The sequence below is a fragment of the Acipenser ruthenus genome, unplaced genomic scaffold (assembly GCF_902713425.1).
Source record: "Acipenser ruthenus unplaced genomic scaffold, fAciRut3.2 maternal haplotype, whole genome shotgun sequence".
NCBI classification, from domain to species: Eukaryota; Metazoa; Chordata; class Actinopteri; order Acipenseriformes; family Acipenseridae; genus Acipenser; species Acipenser ruthenus.
In genome coordinates, this window is record NW_026708779.1 from 411,641 (window position 1) to 433,856 (window position 22,216).

At 41.7% G+C, this 22,216-nt stretch overlaps 2 protein-coding genes across 2 annotated transcripts; both read right to left on the reverse strand.

Annotated features, from left to right (window-relative positions):
* Positions 1-328: 328 nt before the first annotated feature.
* Positions 329-6,486, reverse strand: LOC117410170 (proteoglycan 3-like). The gene is made up of 6 exons (XM_034916547.2): positions 6,405-6,486; positions 5,341-5,444; positions 4,108-4,496; positions 3,201-3,335; positions 2,319-2,418; positions 329-1,248 (listed from the first exon to the last, which is right to left on the reverse strand). The coding sequence occupies exons 2-6, from the start codon at positions 5,396-5,398 to the stop codon at positions 1,181-1,183; spliced, it is 750 nt and encodes a 249-aa protein (XP_034772438.2). The 5' UTR covers positions 5,399-5,444; positions 6,405-6,486; the 3' UTR covers positions 329-1,180.
* A 5,585-nt stretch (positions 6,487-12,071) lies between these two features.
* On the reverse strand, positions 12,072-18,293 carry LOC117410171 (neurocan core protein-like). The gene is made up of 6 exons (XM_034909827.2): positions 18,189-18,293; positions 17,149-17,252; positions 15,869-16,257; positions 14,971-15,105; positions 14,089-14,188; positions 12,072-12,997 (listed from the first exon to the last, which is right to left on the reverse strand). Exons 2-6 carry the CDS (start codon positions 17,204-17,206, stop codon positions 12,930-12,932), a joined length of 750 nt encoding a protein of 249 aa, XP_034765718.2. The 5' UTR covers positions 17,207-17,252; positions 18,189-18,293; the 3' UTR covers positions 12,072-12,929.
* Positions 18,294-22,216: the final 3,923 nt, after the last annotated feature.

Below are 22,216 nucleotides of genomic sequence, written 5' to 3' on the forward strand. Positions count from 1 at the left end.
AAACCAGGAATGGATCACACTGCTACAGTATGCAAAGGGAGTCATAGGTACATGCCTGGAATCAATAATGATCTTGCTAATTATGTTTGCCTAGTTTTCAAAACTGATGACATCATTCAAAGCGGGCTGCGAACAACAAACCCATTAAAGGGTTAAACATTGTTCTTTATCTCTATAACTACAGGACTCTGTGGGTGTTCATGGTGCCTCACGTCATATCACTGTGTGTTTAAATAATACAAAACTACCCTAGCACTGTTTAATTAAAGACATTGGATATAAGGTAACGTCAAAAAAAAAAGAAAATAAATGCAGACACACACATCCGTTTCTTTTTCAATGCTGATCAAACTCTGTTTTATTATTGCATTAAAAAGCAAAGCGCATGCAGGATTTTACACAATGTAAAGAATGTTCAACATTTTTTTCACACAGTAACTGATGGTTTTAAGAAAAATACAACATTGATATTATGTATAATATTGTATTCGACATATCTTCGCAAAATGCCTCCAGTGGCTTGAAATAGACCAGTGATGATGTTAATAATAAAGCTAATAAGAGGTGAGAGAATGGATCTTAAAGATGGTCAGCGCTCCTTTAAAGGGAGGGGCCAGTGATGGAGCTAATAAGAGGCGAGAGAATGCGTTTTATAGATGGTCAGTGTTCCTTCAATAATGTGAATTAAAATATCGATTCATTTCTACAATGTGATTTGAAGCCTTGTCTTTATGCTTGGGAGCCCCTCTTCTCAATTGCATTTGATCACAAGAATGCCTTAAAGCAACGATAAAGAGAAAGGATCTGAAAATATCGTGTGTGTGTTTTTAAACCTTGAATAACCTCGAATCTTCATCTTCAAAGCTAAGCGCTTTGTTTCACTGCCCCCTGTCGGTGGCTGTGCGGTACTGTCGTTACTTTGTATAGAACTAAAATTTTAAGCAGTATGGGAGGGAATACCAAAAACACATCACACACACACACACAAAAATGTAAAACAGAAAGCGTTCACACAATGATATTTCAAGCTACTTTCTCTTTTTTTATCAAGATTCCTTGTTTTTATACCATACTTTAGAGTGACGGACCGGTGGTTCCAATAAAGTCTGACGTAGGAGGGAGCTCCGTTTTATACAACTGCCAAGCGTAGCGTGGAGGAACCTGGAAGAGTCTTCATGCCTTAGCGCCTCCCCTTACAAATAAAGGGGCGCGGTTCACAGCACGGACGATTGCACCACTTTCCGGTCGCTGAAAAGAAAAGAGAACATTGCATGCGCGCGTGAGGTGGAGATACACACGGCGAGCGCACCCCCGAAGTTTATTTATCACGAACACGGCTTTGTTCATCAATAACACAGCGACAATCCCACTACATGTCATGGAATTCGTAATAACGGTGAAGTAAACGAGGTTGTGGGTGTGTTCGTGCGCCTTTGTGGAAACTGCTGGGTCGCGCAACGCCAGGCAACCAATTGACCAGGAAGGTCATCTTCACGTCACCTTGCAGTATCGTGCACTGTTGGTGCGAAATAAGTTCTCCCTTGCCAAATTGTGTCGCCAGCAGAATTGTGTCTCATTGTGTTGATTTGATATTTTAATTGCGTTGAGTTCTTTTTTTTTTTGGATCTCAAAGAACATTGTACCGCTAATTTTAGCTTAATAGAATACTGTCTACATTTACTTTTCTGTGTGTGTGTGTGTGTAATCACGTGCTCACACTTAAAAAATACAGCTTTATTATATATATATATATATATATATATATATATATATATATATAACAACATTTAAAACTCCTTCCAATTAGGGCTCTGGACTCTTGACTGGAGGGTTGTGGGTTCAATCCCAGGTGGGGGGACATTGCTGCTGTACCCTTGAGCAAGATACTTTACCTATCATTATTATTATTATTATTATTAGTTTATTTAGCAGACGCCTTTATCCAAGGCGACTTACAGAGACTAGGGTGTGTGAACTATGCATCAGCTGCAGAGTCACTTACAACTACGTCTCACCCGAAAGACGGAGCACAAGGAGGTGAAGTGACTCGCTCAGGGTCACACAATGAGTCAGTGGCTGAGGTGGGATTTGAACCGGGGACTTTCTGGTTATAAGCCCTTTTCTTTAACCACTGGACCACACAGCCTCCTAAATTGCTCCAGTAAAACCCAACTGTATAAATGGGGAATTGTATGTCAAAATAATGCGATATCTTGTAACAATTGTAAGCCACCCTGGATAAGGGCATCTGATAAATAATAATAATAATAATAATAATAATAATAATAATAATAATAATAATAATAATAATTCCTCACCTCCCCAGTTAAGTACCACACATGAACCGCCACAGCTTCTTGGACAACCGTAATACCAGTTCTGGTATCTCCAGCAGGAGCCGTCAGTCCACTGAAACCCCTGAGAAACAAGACAGAGAAACAGTCTTACTCAAAGAGTGCAGCCAGTGCTGTCCTCCGTCTCTCCCAGCCTCCTCAACATCCCCCTGTTTAGGCTTGTAGATTTCTGGATCCGCCCCTCCTGGTCTGCACTGGACTCTCCTCACCTCAGCACCTCGTCACTGGATCCTCAGCTGATGCGCTCTCCTTGCACTATTGCACTGCTAACCTGTCACTGTAGATCTAACTCGCTGTGATCCTAACTTGTAGCCTCCTGGTTCATATTGTATTCTAGCAGTGTTATTATTATCTGCACTGTCTGTAAACCGCACTGTTTTTAAATATGAATCTTGCATTGTAACCCTGTCTGTGCTGCTCTGTGACTCCTGTGTGAGTCGCCTGGGATAAAATAAATACAAATAAAAACACTGTACCAGTGGCTAGCACTATCGAGTGCAGTGCTTTTGCAGATCACTAGATGGTGCTGTTTCTTCTATAGAGACCCTGCCTGGGTTACATACTGTACTGCATGTCAACGGCAGCGCAGCAAGACCTGAAGAGCAGCTCCAGAACTCATTAGTCGTCTTTCACACAGATATAGCAATTTAACAGTTAGCAATTTAACACAGTGTCACACAGACTGACAGAGAGAGACACACAGACAGAGAGAGAGAGATACACAGACAGAAAGAGACACACAGACAGAGAGAAACACACAGACAGACACACAGGCAAACTGAGTCAAAGAGAGACAGACAGACAGACAGACGCAGACAGACAGATAGAGAGGTAGTTTATTCTCACCCTGCATGTCATTTGGCCTCCTATCCACGTTGTAAGCGCATGGTTGCACTGAACACTCAAGCAGGTGAGGGCATGGTTAATGCAATGATTGTTAACAGAAGCCAGGTGGCCACAGTGACTATGCTGACAGTGGATCTGAGGAGAGAAGAGAAGCAACAGGAGCTTCAATATCGGTTTCTGTGTGTGTGTGTGTGTGTGTGTGTCTGTGTGTGTCTGTGTCTGTGTGTGTGTGTGTGTGTGTATCTATGCGGATCTATGTGTCTCTGTGTGTGTCTCTATGTCTCTGTGTATCTGTGTGTGTGGGTGTGTGTGTGTGTGGGTATGTGTACAAGCCTTGAGCAGGAGTTTCAATATCGATGTTATACATTCGAAAACTGAACAAAACTCTACCAGAAGCCATAAAAGTAGTGCAGTAGTATCTTATGTTAGATTTTGAAAGGTAACATTATTCAACAGGTTTCATTGAACTTTACTAAGCAGAATGAGTTAATTCTATAGAGTGATGATGATTCTAATCTTTTGGCCATTGCTGTATATAAACTACTATTTGTTCAGAATTTTCACACAAGGGCATATTACACAAAGGGCAATGGGTACGTTTCACGGAAATTGTGCATCTGAAACACTGCAGCCTAAAGTATAGCACACGCGGATGAGACGTCAAACAAACGAGCTCCTATTGGAAGTGATTCTGCAGCAGCCACTGACTCCCTGTGTGTGTGTGACCCTGAGCAAGTCACTGAACCTCCTTGTGCTCCGTCCTTCGGATGAGACGTCAAACAAACGAGCTCCTATTGGAAGTGACTAATTAATATTACTACTACTACTACTTCTACTTCTACTTCTACTAATAATAATAATAATAATAATAATAATAATAATAATAATAATAATAATGCATTGGTACCTCAGCACAAGAGAAGCTAACGGCATGTCTGTGGAATGTGTATCTATGGCATCCATCAGAGTAAGACTGAGTCTCACACAGCCCTGGGAAGGTAGCGTTGCAGTAGGCACCCCAGTCCTTGACTTCCACATCTGCTGCACAATCTGCATTTGGTGTACAATCTGCATGCTCTGCAGAATCTGCATCTGCTGCACAATCTGCATGCTCTGCAGAATCTGCATGCGCTGCACAATCCGCATCCGCTGCACAATCTGCATGCGCTGAACAATCTGCATGCACTGCAGAATCTGCATGCACTGCACAATTTGCATGCGCTGCAGAATCTGCATCCGCTGCACAATTTGCATGCGCTGCAGAATCTGCATGCACTTCCACATTTGCAGGAACAGCTGGAGGAGAGACAGAGAGACACACACAAAGACAAGGCTGTCAGTGACATCATCCACCCCCCATCCCAGCAATATAACCCAGCCTGTCAGTGACATCATCCACCCCCCATCCCAGCAATATAACCCAGCCTGTCAGTGACATCATCCATCCCCCATCCCAGCAATATAAACCAGCCTGTCAGTGACATCATCCACCCCCCATCCCAGCAATATAACCCAGCCTGTCAGTGACATCATCCACCCCCATCCCAGCAATATAAACCAGCCTGTCAGTGACATCATCCATCCCCCATCCTAGCAATATAAACTGCCATACTATGTCAATGAAACAACTGATGTATATGAATGTGCGTGTCCCTCTATACTGTAAGAGAAAGTGTACCTTACTACTAAACGAGTGTGTTTACTGATGTGTGTGTGTCTGTGTGTGTGTGTGTTTATGTGTATCGGTGTCTATGTGTGTGTGTATGTGTCTGTGTGTGTGTGTGTCGCTGTCTATATGTGTGTGTGTCTGTATGTGAGTGTCTATGCCTGTGTCTCTTTGTGTGTGTGTGTCTGTGTCTGTGTGTCTCTGCATCTCTCTGTGTGTGTGTGAGACTCTGTGTCTTTATGTCTCCGTGTCTGTGTGTGTCTGTGTCTCTCTGTCTCTCTGTCTCTGCTTCTGTGTGTGTGTGTGTGTCTCTCTATATCTCTGTCTATGTGTCTGTGTGTGTGTGTGTGTGTGTGTGTCTCTATATCTCTCTGTCTATGTGTCTGTGTGTGTGTGTGTGTGTGTGTGTGTGTGTGTGTGTGTGTGTGTCAGTGTATATGAATAAAATCAGACCCTGCCCCGTGATAATCTTACCAAAAGAGGAGATCAGCTCAGCACTGCAGAGCAGCACCAGGAGAAAAAGACTCTTCATCTTGGTCAAACAGATCCGGAATCAATAGACACAGAATATTGATGGGCTGCAATAAAACACGGATACGAACAGGTCAGACTGCATCAGAAACACAACAGCGTGCCCGTGCATCAGAACAGCCCATTGCTGCTGTAGTTTTAAATTGCTGTGCGTATGAAACCAAACCCACTGGAACTGGAAATCTTATCACAATAGACAGCTTAGCGATGGTCTAAATGAATTGGAGACTTTAATTGGGGACAAATGCAATTCATTTCAAACAGTGAGAGAAAAGGAACACGGAGCCACACGCGGTCAAACGCAGGAGACTTTTTAGAAGTTTTTTAAGACTTCTGATTAAAGCACAAAGGAGAATTCGATTTTTTATTAATGGTCATTTTTTTTAGCAGCTGTTAGTGAATGAAATGTATGCTGATAAACTTCAGTGCTACAATTCTGGTTAGCTTTGAGAGATTGCTTGAGGAAACTACAGCTCTGGCCAAAAGTTTTGCATCACCTAGAATTTTAAGATTGAGACATCTTTGGTTATTTTTCTTTTAAACTATATGAACACAATGTATTTATTTAACATCATGTGATCAAATAAACTACAAAATGACATCACAAAGAAAAAAAGTCTAAGGGAAACCATAATAGTACTACAGTAGTATTTCATGTTAGATTTCCAAATGCCAGATTGTTCTATTTTCAGTTGTTCTGTTAAGTATATGCAAAACTACAAAGCGGTGTGTAATTCAATGTGTTAAGAAGGCAACATTATTCAGCAGGTTGCATTCGACTTTATGAATCAGAATGAGTTCATTCTATAGGGTGATGATGCAAAACTTTTAAGCAGAGCTGTAGGCTGATATTGATAGGAAAAGCAACGATCGCTACTCAAAAGTTATTGAATTCTGTAAAAGAAAACGCATTTCAGAGCCGTGTAGCGAATGGAAACGTGTGTACGATTTCCCGAGCGGTTTTGTTCACTAGGACGGCTTAGAGAGGTGAAGTAAAGGATTCTTACCTGACAGGAGAAGTCCAGTGTCCAGCTGTCTGGTTCTCCCTCCCAGCTCCTCGACCCCTTTATATCCTAAATAATGAGGAACTCTCAAACTGCCCCTGCCAACCCCTACCCGCCCCTACCCGCCCCTACCCGCCCCTACCCGCCCTATCTGCCCCTCTGCCAAGAGCCACGACCAAAGAAGTAAATGTTCTCTGTGACACGACACGCCCTGTTAATCACGCCACATTATCGTACAGAAATCCTCGACAAGTTTAATCATAATTAATAGTTTGAACATTACTATAAAACACTTTACAGGGTTTGTAGTAAGAACATTTTTTTTTCTTATTTGACTACAGTAAAACCTGCCTAATTCAGTTTCTCTACATAGCGGTGTCAGATAATTTATATTCTCCTTGTGAATATTTGTTTTTTTTTTCAGCTATGGCAAAAAAGTTTTGCATCACCTAGAATTTTAGGATTGAATATATATGTGTGTGTGTGTGTGTGTGTGTGTGTGTGTGTGTGTGTGTGTGTGAACATAATTTAGATGTGTTATTCAACATCATGGAATCAAAAAAACTACAAAATGATATCCCTCTGCTCCCCTGCTTCCAGAGCCCGCTCCTTCTCCACCCTCGTCCCCTCAGTGTTGGAACGACCAACCCACGGATATCAGGACTGCTCAGTCCCAGACCACCCAGACAGCATCTGTAAACCTCACAGCTCTCCACTATACTGGAGTATATGCCACCCAACTGTACCAGTGCTTGCATCAGCTTGTACTTGCACTGAACTGCTCCACACCTCGCTGTATTCTGTTACTGCTCTTAATTATATCTACTTCATGAATCTGGTTCTTGATTTTACTCTTATAGGTAACTGTGCTCATGTTTTTTGTAATTGTTCTTATTTGAAATCGTTCTCATCCATTCATCGTACTCACTGCGTGCTCTTACTGGACTTTACTCATAGAAGCAAATCTGAATTTGATCTTATCTGCTAATGATTTTACTAGACTTTATAACCGCGCTGATCTGTAAGGTGGCAGCAGTGTGGAGTAGTGGCTAGGGCTCTGGACTCTTGACCGGAGGGTCGTGGGTTCAATCCCAGGTGGGGGACACTGCTGCTGTACCCTTGAGCAAGGTACTTTCCCTAGATTGCTTCAGTAAAAAACCAACTGTATAAATGGGTAATTGTATGTAAAAATAATGTGATATCTGTATAATGTGAAATAATGTATAATGTGATATCTTGTAACAATTGTAAGTAGCCCTGGATAAGGGCGTCTGCTAAGAAATAAATAATAATAAGGTGATATTCTGTAATGTGATATTTTATAATGGGATCATTTGTAAAGTGATACTTTGAACTGTGATATTTTTTAACAACTGTAAGTCAAATTATTATTATTATTATTATTAATAATAATAATAATAATAATAATAATAATAATAATAATAATAATAATAATAATAATAATAATAATAATAATATATTTACATATTTACCAGGGGAGACACTCAGGTTCCTCTTTTTACATTGAGTTTTTCACTGTATGAATGTATCTGTTTCTGTTGAGAATTTTTGCTGATCATCTTCACGTGAGTGAAATAACTGTTCAGCAGCATTGCACAGACATATCAGAAGCCAGCGATCTTCAGCAATAGACCACTTCTGTGTTTCACTGCCAGGGGGAGATTTGTATCTGGGGCTGGGGGGCACGTTTCAAAACTGACCCCATGTCGAGATGTCACTCCGAGGAACGCGATGAGTTATCAGGACTAACACGTTTTTCACCGTATGAATGTATCTGTATTCACTTGAGATCCTTTTAAGACCCGACTTGTCAAAGTTATTATTATTTGTTTATTTAGCAGACGCCTTTATCCAAGGCGACTTACAGAGACTAGGGTGTGTGAACTATGCATCAGCTGCAGAGTCACTTACAACTACGTCTCACCCGAAAGACGGAGCACAAGGAGGTTAAGTGACTTGCTCAGGGTCACACAATGAGTCAGTGGCTGAGGTGGGATTTGAACCGGGGACCTTCTGGTTACAAGTCCTTTTCTTTAACCACTGGACCACACAGCCTCCCAAAGTTCTGAGATCAATCAGCTGCTCGGAACCGGACGAGCGCAAACGGGCTGAACGGACTCCTCTCGTTCTTAACTCCTATGAACTTGCCCTGTCAATCTGTATGACACATTCATATAGACTGAGGGATGGTAACAAGACTCCTATTGCACAGCAGTGTCACCCACTCGAGGTTTTACTTCCAGCTTGATCAGCCCCAAGTGTGTCTTGGTAACAAGCTCAGGTGTGTCTTATTATTGAACTCCTAGTGAAACAGGATCGGATCAAACTGCTGTGCAACAGGGAGTATTATTTATTTATATATATATATATATATATATATATATATATATATATATATATATATATATATATATATATATATATATATATATATATATATATATATATATGATTTCCATTACATGAGAGTAGATGTTAAAACTTCATGCTGATCTGAACTTGGCTATTGCCAAGATAAGCACCAACTAAGACGTAGCTTTACAGTAAACTAATGTGATCCATCTGCGTCTCCATCCATTTACGTTTCCTTCCATATGATGATGTAGATATCCTTCTGCCTGGTGTTGATGGCTGAAGTGTAATGCTGGCTCCAGGGATCAGCTTATTTTGCCTCACTGGCGCATCAGCACACACAACAGCTGCGATGCTGGCTCCGGGGATCAACCACAGTGCGGTCTCCCCAGCGCATCAGCATGACAACCGTCTGGATTGAGCTGAGTAGGGTACATCTCTGGGGTCTTCAAGTGGGCACCTTCCATCCTTGGTGTTTCGTCGACTAACCCATGACACCTCAAGAGGGCTCGACAGTGATGCTGGCGTCCCAGTATCACCCCCCTCCGTCCCCCACTCAGCTCAGCCCAGCTTACTTACCCATACATCAGCGTTATATATATATATATATATATATATATACTGTATATAGATAGACTAATTACTCTTGTGCTTTGATCCATCAAACACATGTAATTCTATACAATGAGACTGACCATGGCAGCACAGTACATGTCGTCACCACTTAACTCAACGCACAGATGCAATCTCGTGAAGCTTATCTTACACACACACGGGGCTCACATCGTTTCTACATTTAAACGGTGGTTTGAAATATGGTGGTTTGGAGAAAAACAGTCAAGTTTAACAAGTAACAGTTTGGAGTGTGAGGTAACCGATCTGTATCTCATTTGTGTGTAAAACGATAAATGTGTACGCTATAGAGACGGGACTGGGTGCAGCAGCAGCAGCAGCAGCAGCAGGGCTAGTGTGAGTTTGTAACCCTGCTCAAACTCCTGGCTCCTGATCATTTCAATATTAATAATAATAATACTAGACTTCATTGAGGGGAGCTCTGAACCCCAGGACTGGGTGCAGCAGCAGCAGCAGCAGCAGGGCTAGTGTGAGTTTCTAACCCAGCTCAAACTCCTGGCTCCTGATCATTTCAATATTAATAATACTACTAATAGACTTCATTGAGGGGAGCTCTGAACCCCAGGACTGGGTGCAGCAGCAGCAGGGCTAGTGTGTGTTTCTAACCCTGCTCAAACTCCTGGCTCTTGATCATTTCAATATTAATAATGATAATACTAGACTTCATTGAGGGGAGCTCTGAACCCCAGGACTGGGTGCAGCAGCAGCAGCTGGGTTAGTGTGAGTTTCTAACCCTGCTTAAACTCCTGGCTCCTGATCATTTCAGTATTAATAATAATAATAATAATAATAATAATAGACTTCATTAAGGGGAGCTCTGAACCCCAGGACTGGGTGCAGCAGCAGGGCTAGTGTGAGTTTCTAACCCTGCTCAAACTCCTGGCTCCTGATCATTTCAGTATTAATAATAATAATAATACTAGACTTCATTGAGGGGAGCTCTGAATCCCAGGACTGGGGGCAGCAGTAGCAGCAGCAGCAGGTCTAGTGTGAGTTTCTAACCCTGCTAAAACTCCTGGCTCCTGATCAATATTAACTGGACTGGACTCGAATGACATTGTAACTGCAGTTTAATATCACTAGACTGGACTGGAATTACATTGTAACTGCAGTTTAATATCACTAGACTGGACTGGACTGGAATTACATTGTAACTGCAGTTTAATATCACTAGACTAGACTGGAATTACATTGTAACTGCAGTTTAATATCACTAGACTGGACTGGACTGGAATTACATTGTAACTGCAGTTTAATATCACTAGACTAGACTGGACTGGAATTACATTGTAACTGCAGTTTAATATCACTAGACTAGACTGGACTGGAATTACATTGTAACTGCAGTTTAATATCACTAGACTGGACTGGAATTACATTGTAACTGCAGTTTAATATCACTAGACTGGACTGGACTGGAATTACATTGTAACTGCAGTTTAATATCACTAGACTAGACTGGACTGGAATTACATTGTAACTGCAGTTTAATATCACTAGACTGGACTGGAATTACATTGTAACTGCAGTTTAATATCACTAGACTGGACTGGACTGGAATTACATTGTAACTGCAGTTTAATATCACTAGACTAGACTGGACTGGAATTACATTGTAACTGCAGTTTAATATCACTAGACTGGACTGGAATTACATTGTAACTGCAGTTTAATATCACTAGACTGGACTGGAATTACATTGTAACTGCAGTTTAATATCACTAGACTGGACTGGAATTACATTGCAACTGCAGTTTAATATCACTGGACTGGAATTACATTGCAGGGCTGGTAATAAGACTCCTATTGCACAGCAGTGTCACCCAGTCCAGGTTTTACGACCAGCTTGATCAGCCACAGTGTGTCTGATTATTAAACTCCAAGTGAAACCAGGAATGGATCACACTGCTGTGCTATCAGTGACATCCATCCAACCCCCATCCCAGAAATATAAACCAGCCTGTCAGTGACATCATCCACCCCCCATTCCAACAATATAAATTGCCATACTATGTCAATGAAACAACTCATGTCTATGAATGTGTGTGTACCTCTATACTGTAAGAGAAAGTGTTCCTTCCTTCTAAACAAGTGTGTTTACTGATGTGTGTGTGTGTGTGTGCATCTGTGTCTGTGTCTCTGTGTTTCTGTGTGTGTCTCTGTCTGTCTGTTTGTCTCTGTGTCTCTCTGTCTCTGTATATTATATAGAGAGAGTGGTGGTAATCAGACTCCTATTGCACAGCAGTGTCACCCAGTCCAGGTTTTACTACCAGCTTGATCAGCCACCAGTGTGTCTAGGTAACAAGCTCAGGTGTGTCTTATTATTAAACTCCCAGTGAAACCAGGAATGGATCACGCTGCTACAGTATGCAAAGGGAGTCATAGGTACATGCCTGGAATCAATAATGATCTTGCTAATTATGTTTGCCTAGTTTTCAAAACTGATGACATCATTCAAAGCGGGCTGCGAACAACAAACCCATTAAAGGGTTAAACATTGTTCTTTATCTCTATAACTACAGGACTCTGTGGGTGTTCATGGTGCCTGACGTCATATCACTGTGTGTTTAAATAATACAAAACTACCCTAGCACTGTTTAATTAAAGACATTGGATATAAGGTAACGTCAAAAAAATGAAAATAAATGCAGACACACACATCCGTTTATTTTTCAATGCTGATCAAACGCTGTTTTATTATTGCATTAAAAAGCAAAGCGCATGCAGGATTTTACACAATGTAAAGAATGTTCAACATTTTTTTCACACAGTAACTGATGGTTTTAAGAAAAATACAACATTGATATTATGTATAATATTGTATTCGACAGATCTTTGCAAATCGCCTCCAGTGGCTTGAAATAGACCAGTGATGATGTTAATAATAAAGCTAATAAGAGGTGAGAGAATGGATTTTAAAGATGGTCAGCGCTCCTTTAAAGGGAGGGTCCAGTGATGGAGCTAATAAGAGGCGAGAGAATGCGTTTTATAGATGGTCAGCGCTCATTCAATAATGTGAATTAAAATATCGATTCATTTCTACAATGTGATTTGAAGCCTTGTCTTTATGCTTGGGAGCCCCTCTTCTCAATTGTATTTGATCACAAGAATGCCTTAGAGCAACGATAAAGAGAAAGGATCTGAAAATATCGTGTGTGTGTGTTTTTAAACCTTGAATAACCTCGAATCTTCATCTTCATAGCTAAGCGCTTTGTTTCACTGCCCCCTGTCGGTGGCTGTGCGGTACTGTCGTTACTAGGTATAGAACTAAAATCTTAAGTAGTATGGGATGGAATACCAAAAACACATCACACACACACTTACACACACAAATGTAAAACAGAAAGCGTTCACACAATGATATTTCAAGCTACTTCCTCTTTTTTTATCAAGATTTGTTGTTTTTAGACCATACTTTAGAGTGACGGACCGGTGGTTCCAATAAAGTGTGACGTAGGAGGGAGCTCCGTTTTATCCAACTGCCAAGCGTAGCGTGGAGGAACCTGGAAGAGTCTTCATGCCTTAGCGCCTCCCCTTACAAATAAAGGGGCGCCGTTCAGAGCACGGACGATTGCACCACTTTCCGGTCGCTGAAAAGGAAAGAGAACATTGCATGCGCGCGTGAGGTGGAGATACACACGGCGAGCGCACCCCCGAAGTTTATTTATCACGAACACGGCTTTGTTCATCAATAACACAGCGACAATCCCACTAAGTGTCATGGAATTCGCAATAACGGTGAAGTAAACGAGGTTGTGGGTGTGTTCGTGCGCCTTTGTGGAAACAGCTGGGTCGCGCAACGCCAGGCAACCAGTTGACAAGGATGGCCAAATATCTTCACGTCACCTGGCAGTATCGTGCACTGTTGGTGCGAAATAAGGTCTCCCTTGCCAAATTGTGTCGCCAGCAGAATTGTGTCTCATTGTGTTGATTTGATATTTTAATTGCGTTGAGTTCTTTTTTTTTTTTTTTTGGATCTCAAAGAACATTGTACCGCTAATTTTAGCTTAATAGAATACTGTCTACATTTACTTTTCTGTGTGTGTGTGTGTGTAATCACGTGCTCACACTTAAAAAATACAGCTTTATTATATATATATATATATATATATATATATATATATATATATATATATATATATATATATATATAACAACATTTAAAACTCCTTCCAATTAGGGCTCTGGACTCTTGACTGGAGGGTTGTGGGTTCAATCCCAGGTGGGGGGACATTGCTGCTGTACCCTTGAGCAAGATACTTTACCTATCATTATTATTATTATTATTATTAGTTTATTTAGCAGACGCCTTTATCCAAGGCGACTTACAGAGACTAGGGTGTGTGAACTATGCATCAGCTGCAGAGTCACTTACAACTACGTCTCACCCGAAAGACGGAGCACAAGGAGGTGAAGTGACTCGCTCAGGGTCACACAATGAGTCAGTGGCTGAGGTGGGATTTGAACCGGGGACTTTCTGGTTATAAGCCCTTTTTTTAACCACTGGACCACACAGCCTCCTAAATTGCTCCAGTAAAACCCAACTGTATAAATGGGTAATTGTATGTCAAAATAATGTGATATCTTGTAACAATTGTAAGCCACCCTGGATAAGGGCGTCTGATAAATAATAATAATAATAATAATAATAATAATAATTATAATAATAATAATTCCTCACCTCCCCAGTTAAGTACCACACATGAACCGCCACAGCTTCTTGGACAACCGTAATACCAGTTCTGGTATCTCCAGCAGGAGCCGTCAGTCCACTGAAACCCCTGAGAAACAAGACAGAGAAACAGTCTTACTCAAAGAGTGCAGCCAGTGCTGTCCTCCGTCTCTCCCAGCCTCCTCAAGACCTCCTTGTTTAGGCTTGTAGATTTCTGGATCCGCCCCTCCTGCTCTGGACTGGACTCTCCTCACCTCAGCACCTCGTCACTGGATCCTCAGCTGATGCGCTATCCTTGCACTATTGCACTGCTAATCTGTCACTGTAGATCTAACTTGCTGTGATCCTAACTTGTAGCCTCCTGGTTCATATTGTATTCTAGCAGTGTTATTATTATCTGCACTGTCTGTAAACCGCACTGTGTTTAAATATGAATCTTGCATTGTAACCCTGTCTGTGCTGCCCTGTGACTCCTGTGTGAGTCGCCTGGGATAAAATAAATACAAATAAAAACACTGTACCAGTGGCTAGCACTATCGAGTGCAGTGCTTTTGCAGATCACTAGATGGTGCTGTTTCTTCTATAGAGACCCTGCCTGGGTTACATACTGTACTGCATGTCAACGGCAGCGCAGCAAGACCTGAAGAGCAGCTCCTGAACTCATTAGTCGTCTTTCACACAGATATAGCAATTTAACAGTTAGCAATTTAACACAGTGTCACACAGACTGACAGAGAGAGACACACAGACAGAGAGAGAGAGATACACAGACAGAAAGAGACACACAGACAGAGAGAAACACACAGACAGACACACAGGCAAACTGAGTCAAAGAGAGACAGACAGACAAACAGACGCAGACAGACAGATAGAGAGGTAGTTTACTCTCACCCTGCATGTCATTTGGCCTCCTATCCACGTTGTAAGCGCATGGTTGCACTGAACACTCAAGCAGGTGAGGGCATGGTTAATGCAATGATTGTTAACAGAAGCCAGGTGGCCACAGTGACTATGCTGACAGTGGATCTGAGGAGAGAAGAGAAGCAACAGGAGCTTCAATATCGGTTTCTGTGTCTGTGTGTGTGTGTGTGTCTGTGTGTGTCTGTGTCTATGTGTGTGTGTGTGTGTGTGTATCTATGCGGATCTATGTGTCTCTGTGTGTGTCTCTATGTCTCTGTGTAACTGTGTGTGTGGGTGTGTGTGTGTGTGGGTATGTGTACAAGCCTTGAGCAGGAGTTTCAATATCGATGTTATACATTCGAAAACTGAACAAAACTCTACCAGAAGCCATAAAAGTAGTGCAGTAGTATCTTATGTTAGATTTTGAAAGGTAACATTATTCAACAGGTTTCATTGAACTTTACTAAGCAGAATGAGTTAATTCTATAGAGTGATGATGATTCTAATCTTTTGGCCATTGCTGTATATAAACTACTATTTGTTCAGAATTTTCACACAAGGGCATATTACACAATGGGCAATGGGTACGTGTCACGGAAATCGTGCATCTGAAACACTGCAGCCTAAAGTATAGCACGCGCGGATGAGACGTCAAACAAACAAGCTCCTATTGGAAGTGACTCTGCAGCAGCCACTGACTCCCTGTGTGTGTGTGACCCTGAGCAAGTCACTGAAACTCCTTGTGCTCCGTCCTTCGGATGAGACGTCAAACAAACGAGCTCCTATTGGAAGTGACTAATTAATATTACTACTACTACTACTTCTACTACTAATAATAATAATAATAATAATAATAATAATAATAATAATAATAATAATGCATTGGTACCTCAGCACAAGAGAAGCTAACGGCATGTCTGTGGAATGTGTATCTATGGCATCCATCAGAGTAAGACTGAGTCTCACACAGCCCTGGGAAGGTAGCGTTGCAGTAGGCACCCCAGTCCTTGACTTCCACATCTGCTGCACAATCTGCATTTGGTGTACAATCTGCATGCTCTGCAGAATCTGCATGCGCTGCACAATCTGCATGCTCTGCAGAATCTGCATGCGCAGCACAATCTGCATCCGCTGCACAATCTGCATGCGCTGCACAATCTGCATGCACTGCAGAATCTGCATGCACTGCACAATTTGCATGCGCTGCAGAATCTGCATCCGCTGCACAATTTGCATGCGCTGCAGAATCTGCATGCACTTCCACATTTGCAGGAACAGCTGGAGGAGAGACAGAGAGACACACACAAAGACAAGCCTGTCAGTGACATCATCCACCCCCCATCCCAGCAATATAAACCAGCCTGTCAGTGACATCATCCATCCCCCATCCCAGCAATATAAACCAGCCTGTCAGTGACATCATCCACCCCCCATCCCAGCAATATAAACCAGCCTGTCAGTGACATCATCCACCCCCCATCCCAGCAATATAAACCAGCCTGTCAGTGACATCATCCACCCCCCATCCCAGCAATATAAACCAGCCTGTCAGTGACATCATCCATCCCCCATCCCAGCAATATAAACCAGCCTGTCAGTGACATCATCCATCCCCCATCCTAGCAATATAAATTGCCATACTATGTCAATGAAACAACTGATGTATATGAATGTGTGTGTCCCTCTATACTGTAAGAGAAAGTGTACCTTACTACTAAACGAGTGTGTTTACTGATGTGTGTGTGTCTGTGTGTGTGTGTGTTTATGTGTATCGGTGTCTATGTGTGTGTGTCGCTGTCTATATGTGTGTGTGTCTGTATGTGTGTGTGTGTGTCTGTATGTGAGTGTCTATGCCTGTGTCTCTTTGTGTGTGTGTGTCTGTGTCTGTGTGTCTATGCATCTCTGTGTGTGTGTGTGAGACTCTGTGTCTTTATGTCTCTGTGTCTGTGTGTGTCTGTGTCTCTCTGTCTCTCTGTCTCTGCTTCTGTGTGTGTGTGTGTGTCCCTCTATATCTCTGACTATGTGTCTGTGTGTGTGTGTGTGTGTGTGTCTCTATATCTCTCTGTCTATGTGTCTGTGTGTGTCTGTGTGTGTGTGTGTGTGTGTGTGTGTGTGTGTGTGTGTCAGTGTATATGAATACAATCAGACCCTGCCCCGTGATAATCTTACCAAAAGAGGAGATCAGCTCAGCACTGCAGAGCAGCACCAGGAGAAAAAGACTCTTCATCTTGGTCAAACAGATCCGGAATCAATAGACACAGAATATTGATGGGCTGCAATAAAACACGGATACGAACAGGTCAGACTGCACCAGAAACACAGCAGCGTGCCCATGCATCAGAACAGCCCATTGCTGCTGTAGTTTTAAATTGCTGTGCGTATGAAACCAAACCACTGGAACTGAAAATCGTATCATAATAAACAGCTTAGCAATGATCTAATTGAAGTGGAGACTTTAATTGGGGACAAATGCAATTCATTTCAAACAGTGAGAGAAAAGGAACACGGAGCCACACGCGATCAAACGCAGGAGACTTTTTAGAAGTTTTTTAAGACTCCTGATTAAAGCACAAAGGAGAATTCGATTTTTTATTAATGATCATTTTTTTCATTTCATGATCATTTGCTGATAAACATCAGTGCTACACTTCTGATTAGCTTTGAGAGATTGCTTGAGGAAACTACAGCTCTGGCCAAAAGTTTTGCATCACCTAGAATTTTAAGAGTGAGACATCTTTGGTTATTTTTCTTTTAAACTATATGAACACAATGTATTTATTTAACATCATGTGATCAAATAAACTACAAAATGACATCACAAAGAAGAAAAGTCTACGGGAAACCATAATAGTAGTACAGTTAGATTTCCAAATGCCAGATTGTTCTATTTTCAGTTGTTCTGTTAAGCCTATGCAAAACTACAAAGCAGTGTGTAATTCAATGTGTTAACAAGGCAACATTATTCAGCAGGTTGCATTCGACTTTATGAAGCAGAATGAGTTCATTCTATAGGGTGATGATGCAAAACTTTTGAGCAGAGCTGTAGGCTGATATTGATAGGAAAAGCAACGATCGCTACTCAAAAGTTATTGTATTCTGTAAAAGAAAACGCATTTCAGAGCCGTGTAGCGAATGGAAACGTGTGTACGATTTCCCGAGCGGTTTTGTTCACTACGACGGCTTAGAGAGGTGAAGTAAAGGACTCTTACCTGACAGGAGAAGTCGTGTCCAGCTGTCTGGTTCTCCCTCCCAGCTCCTCGACCCCTTTATATCCTAAATAATGAGGAACTCTCAAACTGCCCCTGCCAACCCCTACCCGCCCCTACCCGCCCCTACCCGCCCTATCTGCCCCTCTGCCAAGAGCCACGACCAAAGAAGTCAATGTTCTCTGTGACACGACACGCCCTGTTAATCACGCCACATTATCGTACAGAAATCCTCGACAAGTTTAATCATAATTAATAGTTTGAACATTACTATAAAACACTTTACAGGGTTTGTAGTAAGAACATTTTTTTTTCTTATTTGACTACAGTAAAACCTGCCTAATTCAGTTTCTCTACATAGCGGTGTCAGATAATTTATATTCTCCTTGTGAATATTTGTTTTTTTTTTCAGCTATGGCAAAAAAGTTTTGCATCACCTAGAATTTTAGGATTGAATATATATGTGTGTGTGTGTGTGTGTGTGTGTGTGTGTGTGTGTGTGTGTGTGTGTGAACATAATTTAGATGTGTTATTCAACATCATGGAATCAAAAAAACTACAAAATGATATCCCCCCACTCCCCTGCTTCCAGAGCCCGCTCCTTCTCCACCCTCGCCCCTCAGTGTTGGAACGACCAACCCACGGATATCAGGACTGCTCAGTCCCTGACCACCCAGACAGCATCTGTAACCTCACAACTCTCCACTATACTGGAGTATATGACACCCAACTGCACCAGTGCTTGTATCAGCTTGGACTTGCAGTGAATTGCTCCACACCTCGCTGTATTCTACTGCTGCTCTTAATTATATCTACTTCATGAATCTGGTTCTTGATTTTACTCTTATAGGTAACTGTGCTCATGTTTTTTGTAATTGCTCTTGTTTGAAATCGTTCTCATCCATTCATCGTACTCACTGCGTGCTCTTACTGGACTTTACTCATATAAGCAAATCTGAATTTGATCTTATCTGCTAATGATTTTACTAGACTTTATAACCGCGCTGATCTGTAAGGCGGCAGCAGTGTGGAGTAGTGGTTAGGGCTCTGGACTCTTGACTGGAGGGTCATGGGTTCAATCCCCAGTGGGGGACACTGCTGTTGTACCCTTGAGCAAGGTACTTTACCTAGATTGCTCCAGTAAAAACCCAACTGTATAAATGGGTAATTGTATGTAAAAATAATGTGATATCTTGTAACAATTGTAAGTTGCCCTGGATAAGGGCGTCTGCTAAGAAATAAATAATAATAATAAGGTGATATTCTGTAATGTGATATTTTATAATGGGATCATTTGTAAAGTGATACTTTGTACTGTGATATTTTGTAACAATTGTAAGTCGCCCTGGATAAGGGCATATGCTAATAATAATAATAATAATAATAATAATAGTTTTTCACATTTACCAGGGGAGACACACAGGTTCCTCTTTTTACATTGAGTTTTTCACTGTATGAATGTACCTGTTTCTGTTGAGAATTTTTGCTGATCATCTTCATGTGAGTGAAATAACTGTTCAGCAGCATTGCACAGACATATCAGAAGCCAGTGATCTTCAGCAATAGACCACTTCTGTGTTTCACTGCCAGGGGGAGATTTGTATCTGGGGCTGGGGGGCGCGTCTCAAAACTGACCCCACGTCGAGATATCACTCCGAGGAACGCGGTGAGTTCACAGGACTAACCAGCCTGTGATGACATCAATCTAGAAACGTGTTACATCTAACAATATCAATCAATCAATCAATAAATAAATAAATAAATAAAAACTGTGATAAAGTGGTTTCCAGTGCGCAGGTGTAGAGGTGACCCACAGGAAAACCCAACTCGACAAAGTTCTGTGATCAATCAGCTGCTCAGAACCGGACGAGTGCTGACGGGCTGAACGGACTCCTGTGTCACATTTATATAGATAGAGGGGTGGAAATAAGATTCCTATTGCACAGCAGTTTCACCCATTCCTGGTTTTATTTTGAGTTTAATAATAAGACACACCTGAGCTTGTTACCTAGACACACTGGGGTTGATCAAGCTGGTATTATTATTTGTTTCTTAGCAGACGTCCTTATCCAGGGCGACTTACAATTGTTACAAGATATCACGTTATTTTTACATACAATTACCCATTTATACAGTTGGGTTTTTACTGGAGCAATCTAGGTAAAGTACCTTGCTCAAGGGTATAGCAGCAGTGTCCCCCACCTGGGATTGAACCCACGACCCTCCGGTCAAGAGTCCAGAGCCTTAACCACTACTCCACACTGCTGCCTGGCCTGGTAGCTGCTGCCTGCACTGCTACTCCACACTAGTAAAACCTGGACTGGGTAAAACTGCTATGCAACAGGAGTCTTATTTCCATCCCTCTATCTATCTATCTATCTATCTATATATCTATCTATCTATCTATCTATCTTCATAAAGTGTGGCCTCTATATCAATGCTTCCCAACCCCGATCCTGTGTCTGCTGGTTTCCATTCCAACTGAGCTCTCAATCACTTAACTGAACCCTTCATTGAACTGATCATTTGCTTAATTTACACTTTTTTACTTGTTTTCAGCTCTTAAACAGTTGCAGATATCAAGTTAGTGATAACATTTTATATGTAACTGGAAATCTGTAACAGTTTAAGAGCTGAAAACAATTTTAAAAAATGTCTAATTAAACAAATGTATCAGTTCAATGAAGGGTCTAGTTCAGTAATTAAGAGCTCAGTTGGAATGAAAACCAGCAGACCATATATATAGATAGAGAGATAGATAGATAGGTAGACTAATTACTCTTGTGCTTTGATCCATCAAACACATGTAGTTCTGTACAATAAGACTGACCATGGCAGCATAGTACATATCAGTACATGTCGTCACCACTTAACTCAACGGACAGATGCAATCTCGTGAAGCTTATCTTACACACACACGGGGCTCACATCGTTTCTACATTTAAACGGGTGCCGTGAAATATGGTGGTTTGGAGAAAAACAGTCAAGTTTAACAAGTAACAGTTTGGAGTGTGAGGTAACCGATCTGTATCTCATTTGTGTGTAAAACGATAAATGTGTACGCTATAGAGACGGGACTGGGTGCAGCAGCAGCAGCAGCAGCAGCAGCAGGGCTAGTGTGAGTTTCTAACCCTGCTCAAACTCCTGGCTCCAGATCATTTCAATATTAATAATAATAATACTAGACTTCATTGAGGGGAGCTCTGAACCCCAGGACTGGGTGCAGCAGCAGCAGCAGCAGCAGCAGGGCTAGTGTGAGTTTCTAACCCTGCTCAAACTCCTGGCTCCTGATCATTTCAATATTAATAATAATAATACTAGACTTCATTGAGGGGAGCTCTGAACCCCAGGACTGGGTGCAGCAGCAGCAGCAGCAGGGCTAGTGTGAGTTTGTAACCCTGCTCAAACTCCTGGCTCCTGATCATTTCAATATTAATAATAATAATACTAGACTTCATTGAGGGGAGCTCTGAACCCCAGGACTGGGTGCAGCAGCAGCAGCAGCAGGGCTAGTGTGAGTTTCTAACCCTGCTCAAACTCCTGGCTCCTGATCATTTCAATATTAATAATAATAATACTAGACTTCATTGAGGGGAGCTCTGAACCCCAGGACTGGGTGCAGCAGCAGCAGCAGCAGGGCTAGTGTGAGTTTGTAACCCTGCTCAAACTCCTGGCTCCTGATCATTTCAATATTAATAATAATAATACTAGACTTCATTGAGGGGAGCTCTGAACCCCAGGACTGGGTGCAGCAGCAGCAGCAGCAGCAGCAGGGCTAGTGTGAGTTTCTAGCCCTTTGTTCTGCCTTGCCTGTAAGAACAATGATAAACAAGGAAACTCTAACATATAAATATCGATCAAATACAGTTTTATTTTCAATCGAAGGTACAACTGTGGCCAAAAGTTTTGCATCCCCCTATAGAATGAACTGCTTCATAAAGTCGAACGAAGCCTGCTGAATAATGTTACGTTAGCATATTTAATTACACACCGCTTTGTATAGTTTTCCATTAACGAGAAATGTGACATTT

What these genes read in the sequence shown, in the direction of transcription:
- LOC117410171 (XM_034909827.2), bottom strand. Translation starts at nt 17,206, where the DNA reads ATGAAGAGTCTTTTTCTCCTGGTGCTGCTCTGCAGTGCTGAGCTGATC. An exon ending in TTAGCTTCTCTTGTGCTGAG is followed by an intron (nt 15,106 to 15,868) that starts GTACCAATGCAT and finishes TTCTCTCCTCAG; the next exon opens with ATCCACTGTCAGCATAGTCA. An exon ending in GAGGCCAAATGACATGCAGG is followed by an intron (nt 14,189 to 14,970) that starts GTGAGAGTAAAC and finishes CTTGTTTCTCAG; the next exon opens with GGGTTTCAGTGGACTGACGG.
- LOC117410170 (XM_034916547.2), bottom strand. Translation starts at nt 5,398, where the DNA reads ATGAAGAGTCTTTTTCTCCTGGTGCTGCTCTGCAGTGCTGAGCTGATC. An exon ending in TGAGCTGATCTCCTCTTTTG is followed by an intron (nt 4,497 to 5,340) that starts GTAAGATTATCA and finishes TCTCTCCTCCAG; the next exon opens with CTGTTCCTGCAAATGTGGAA. An exon ending in GAGGCCAAATGACATGCAGG is followed by an intron (nt 2,419 to 3,200) that starts GTGAGAATAAAC and finishes CTTGTTTCTCAG; the next exon opens with GGGTTTCAGTGGACTGACGG.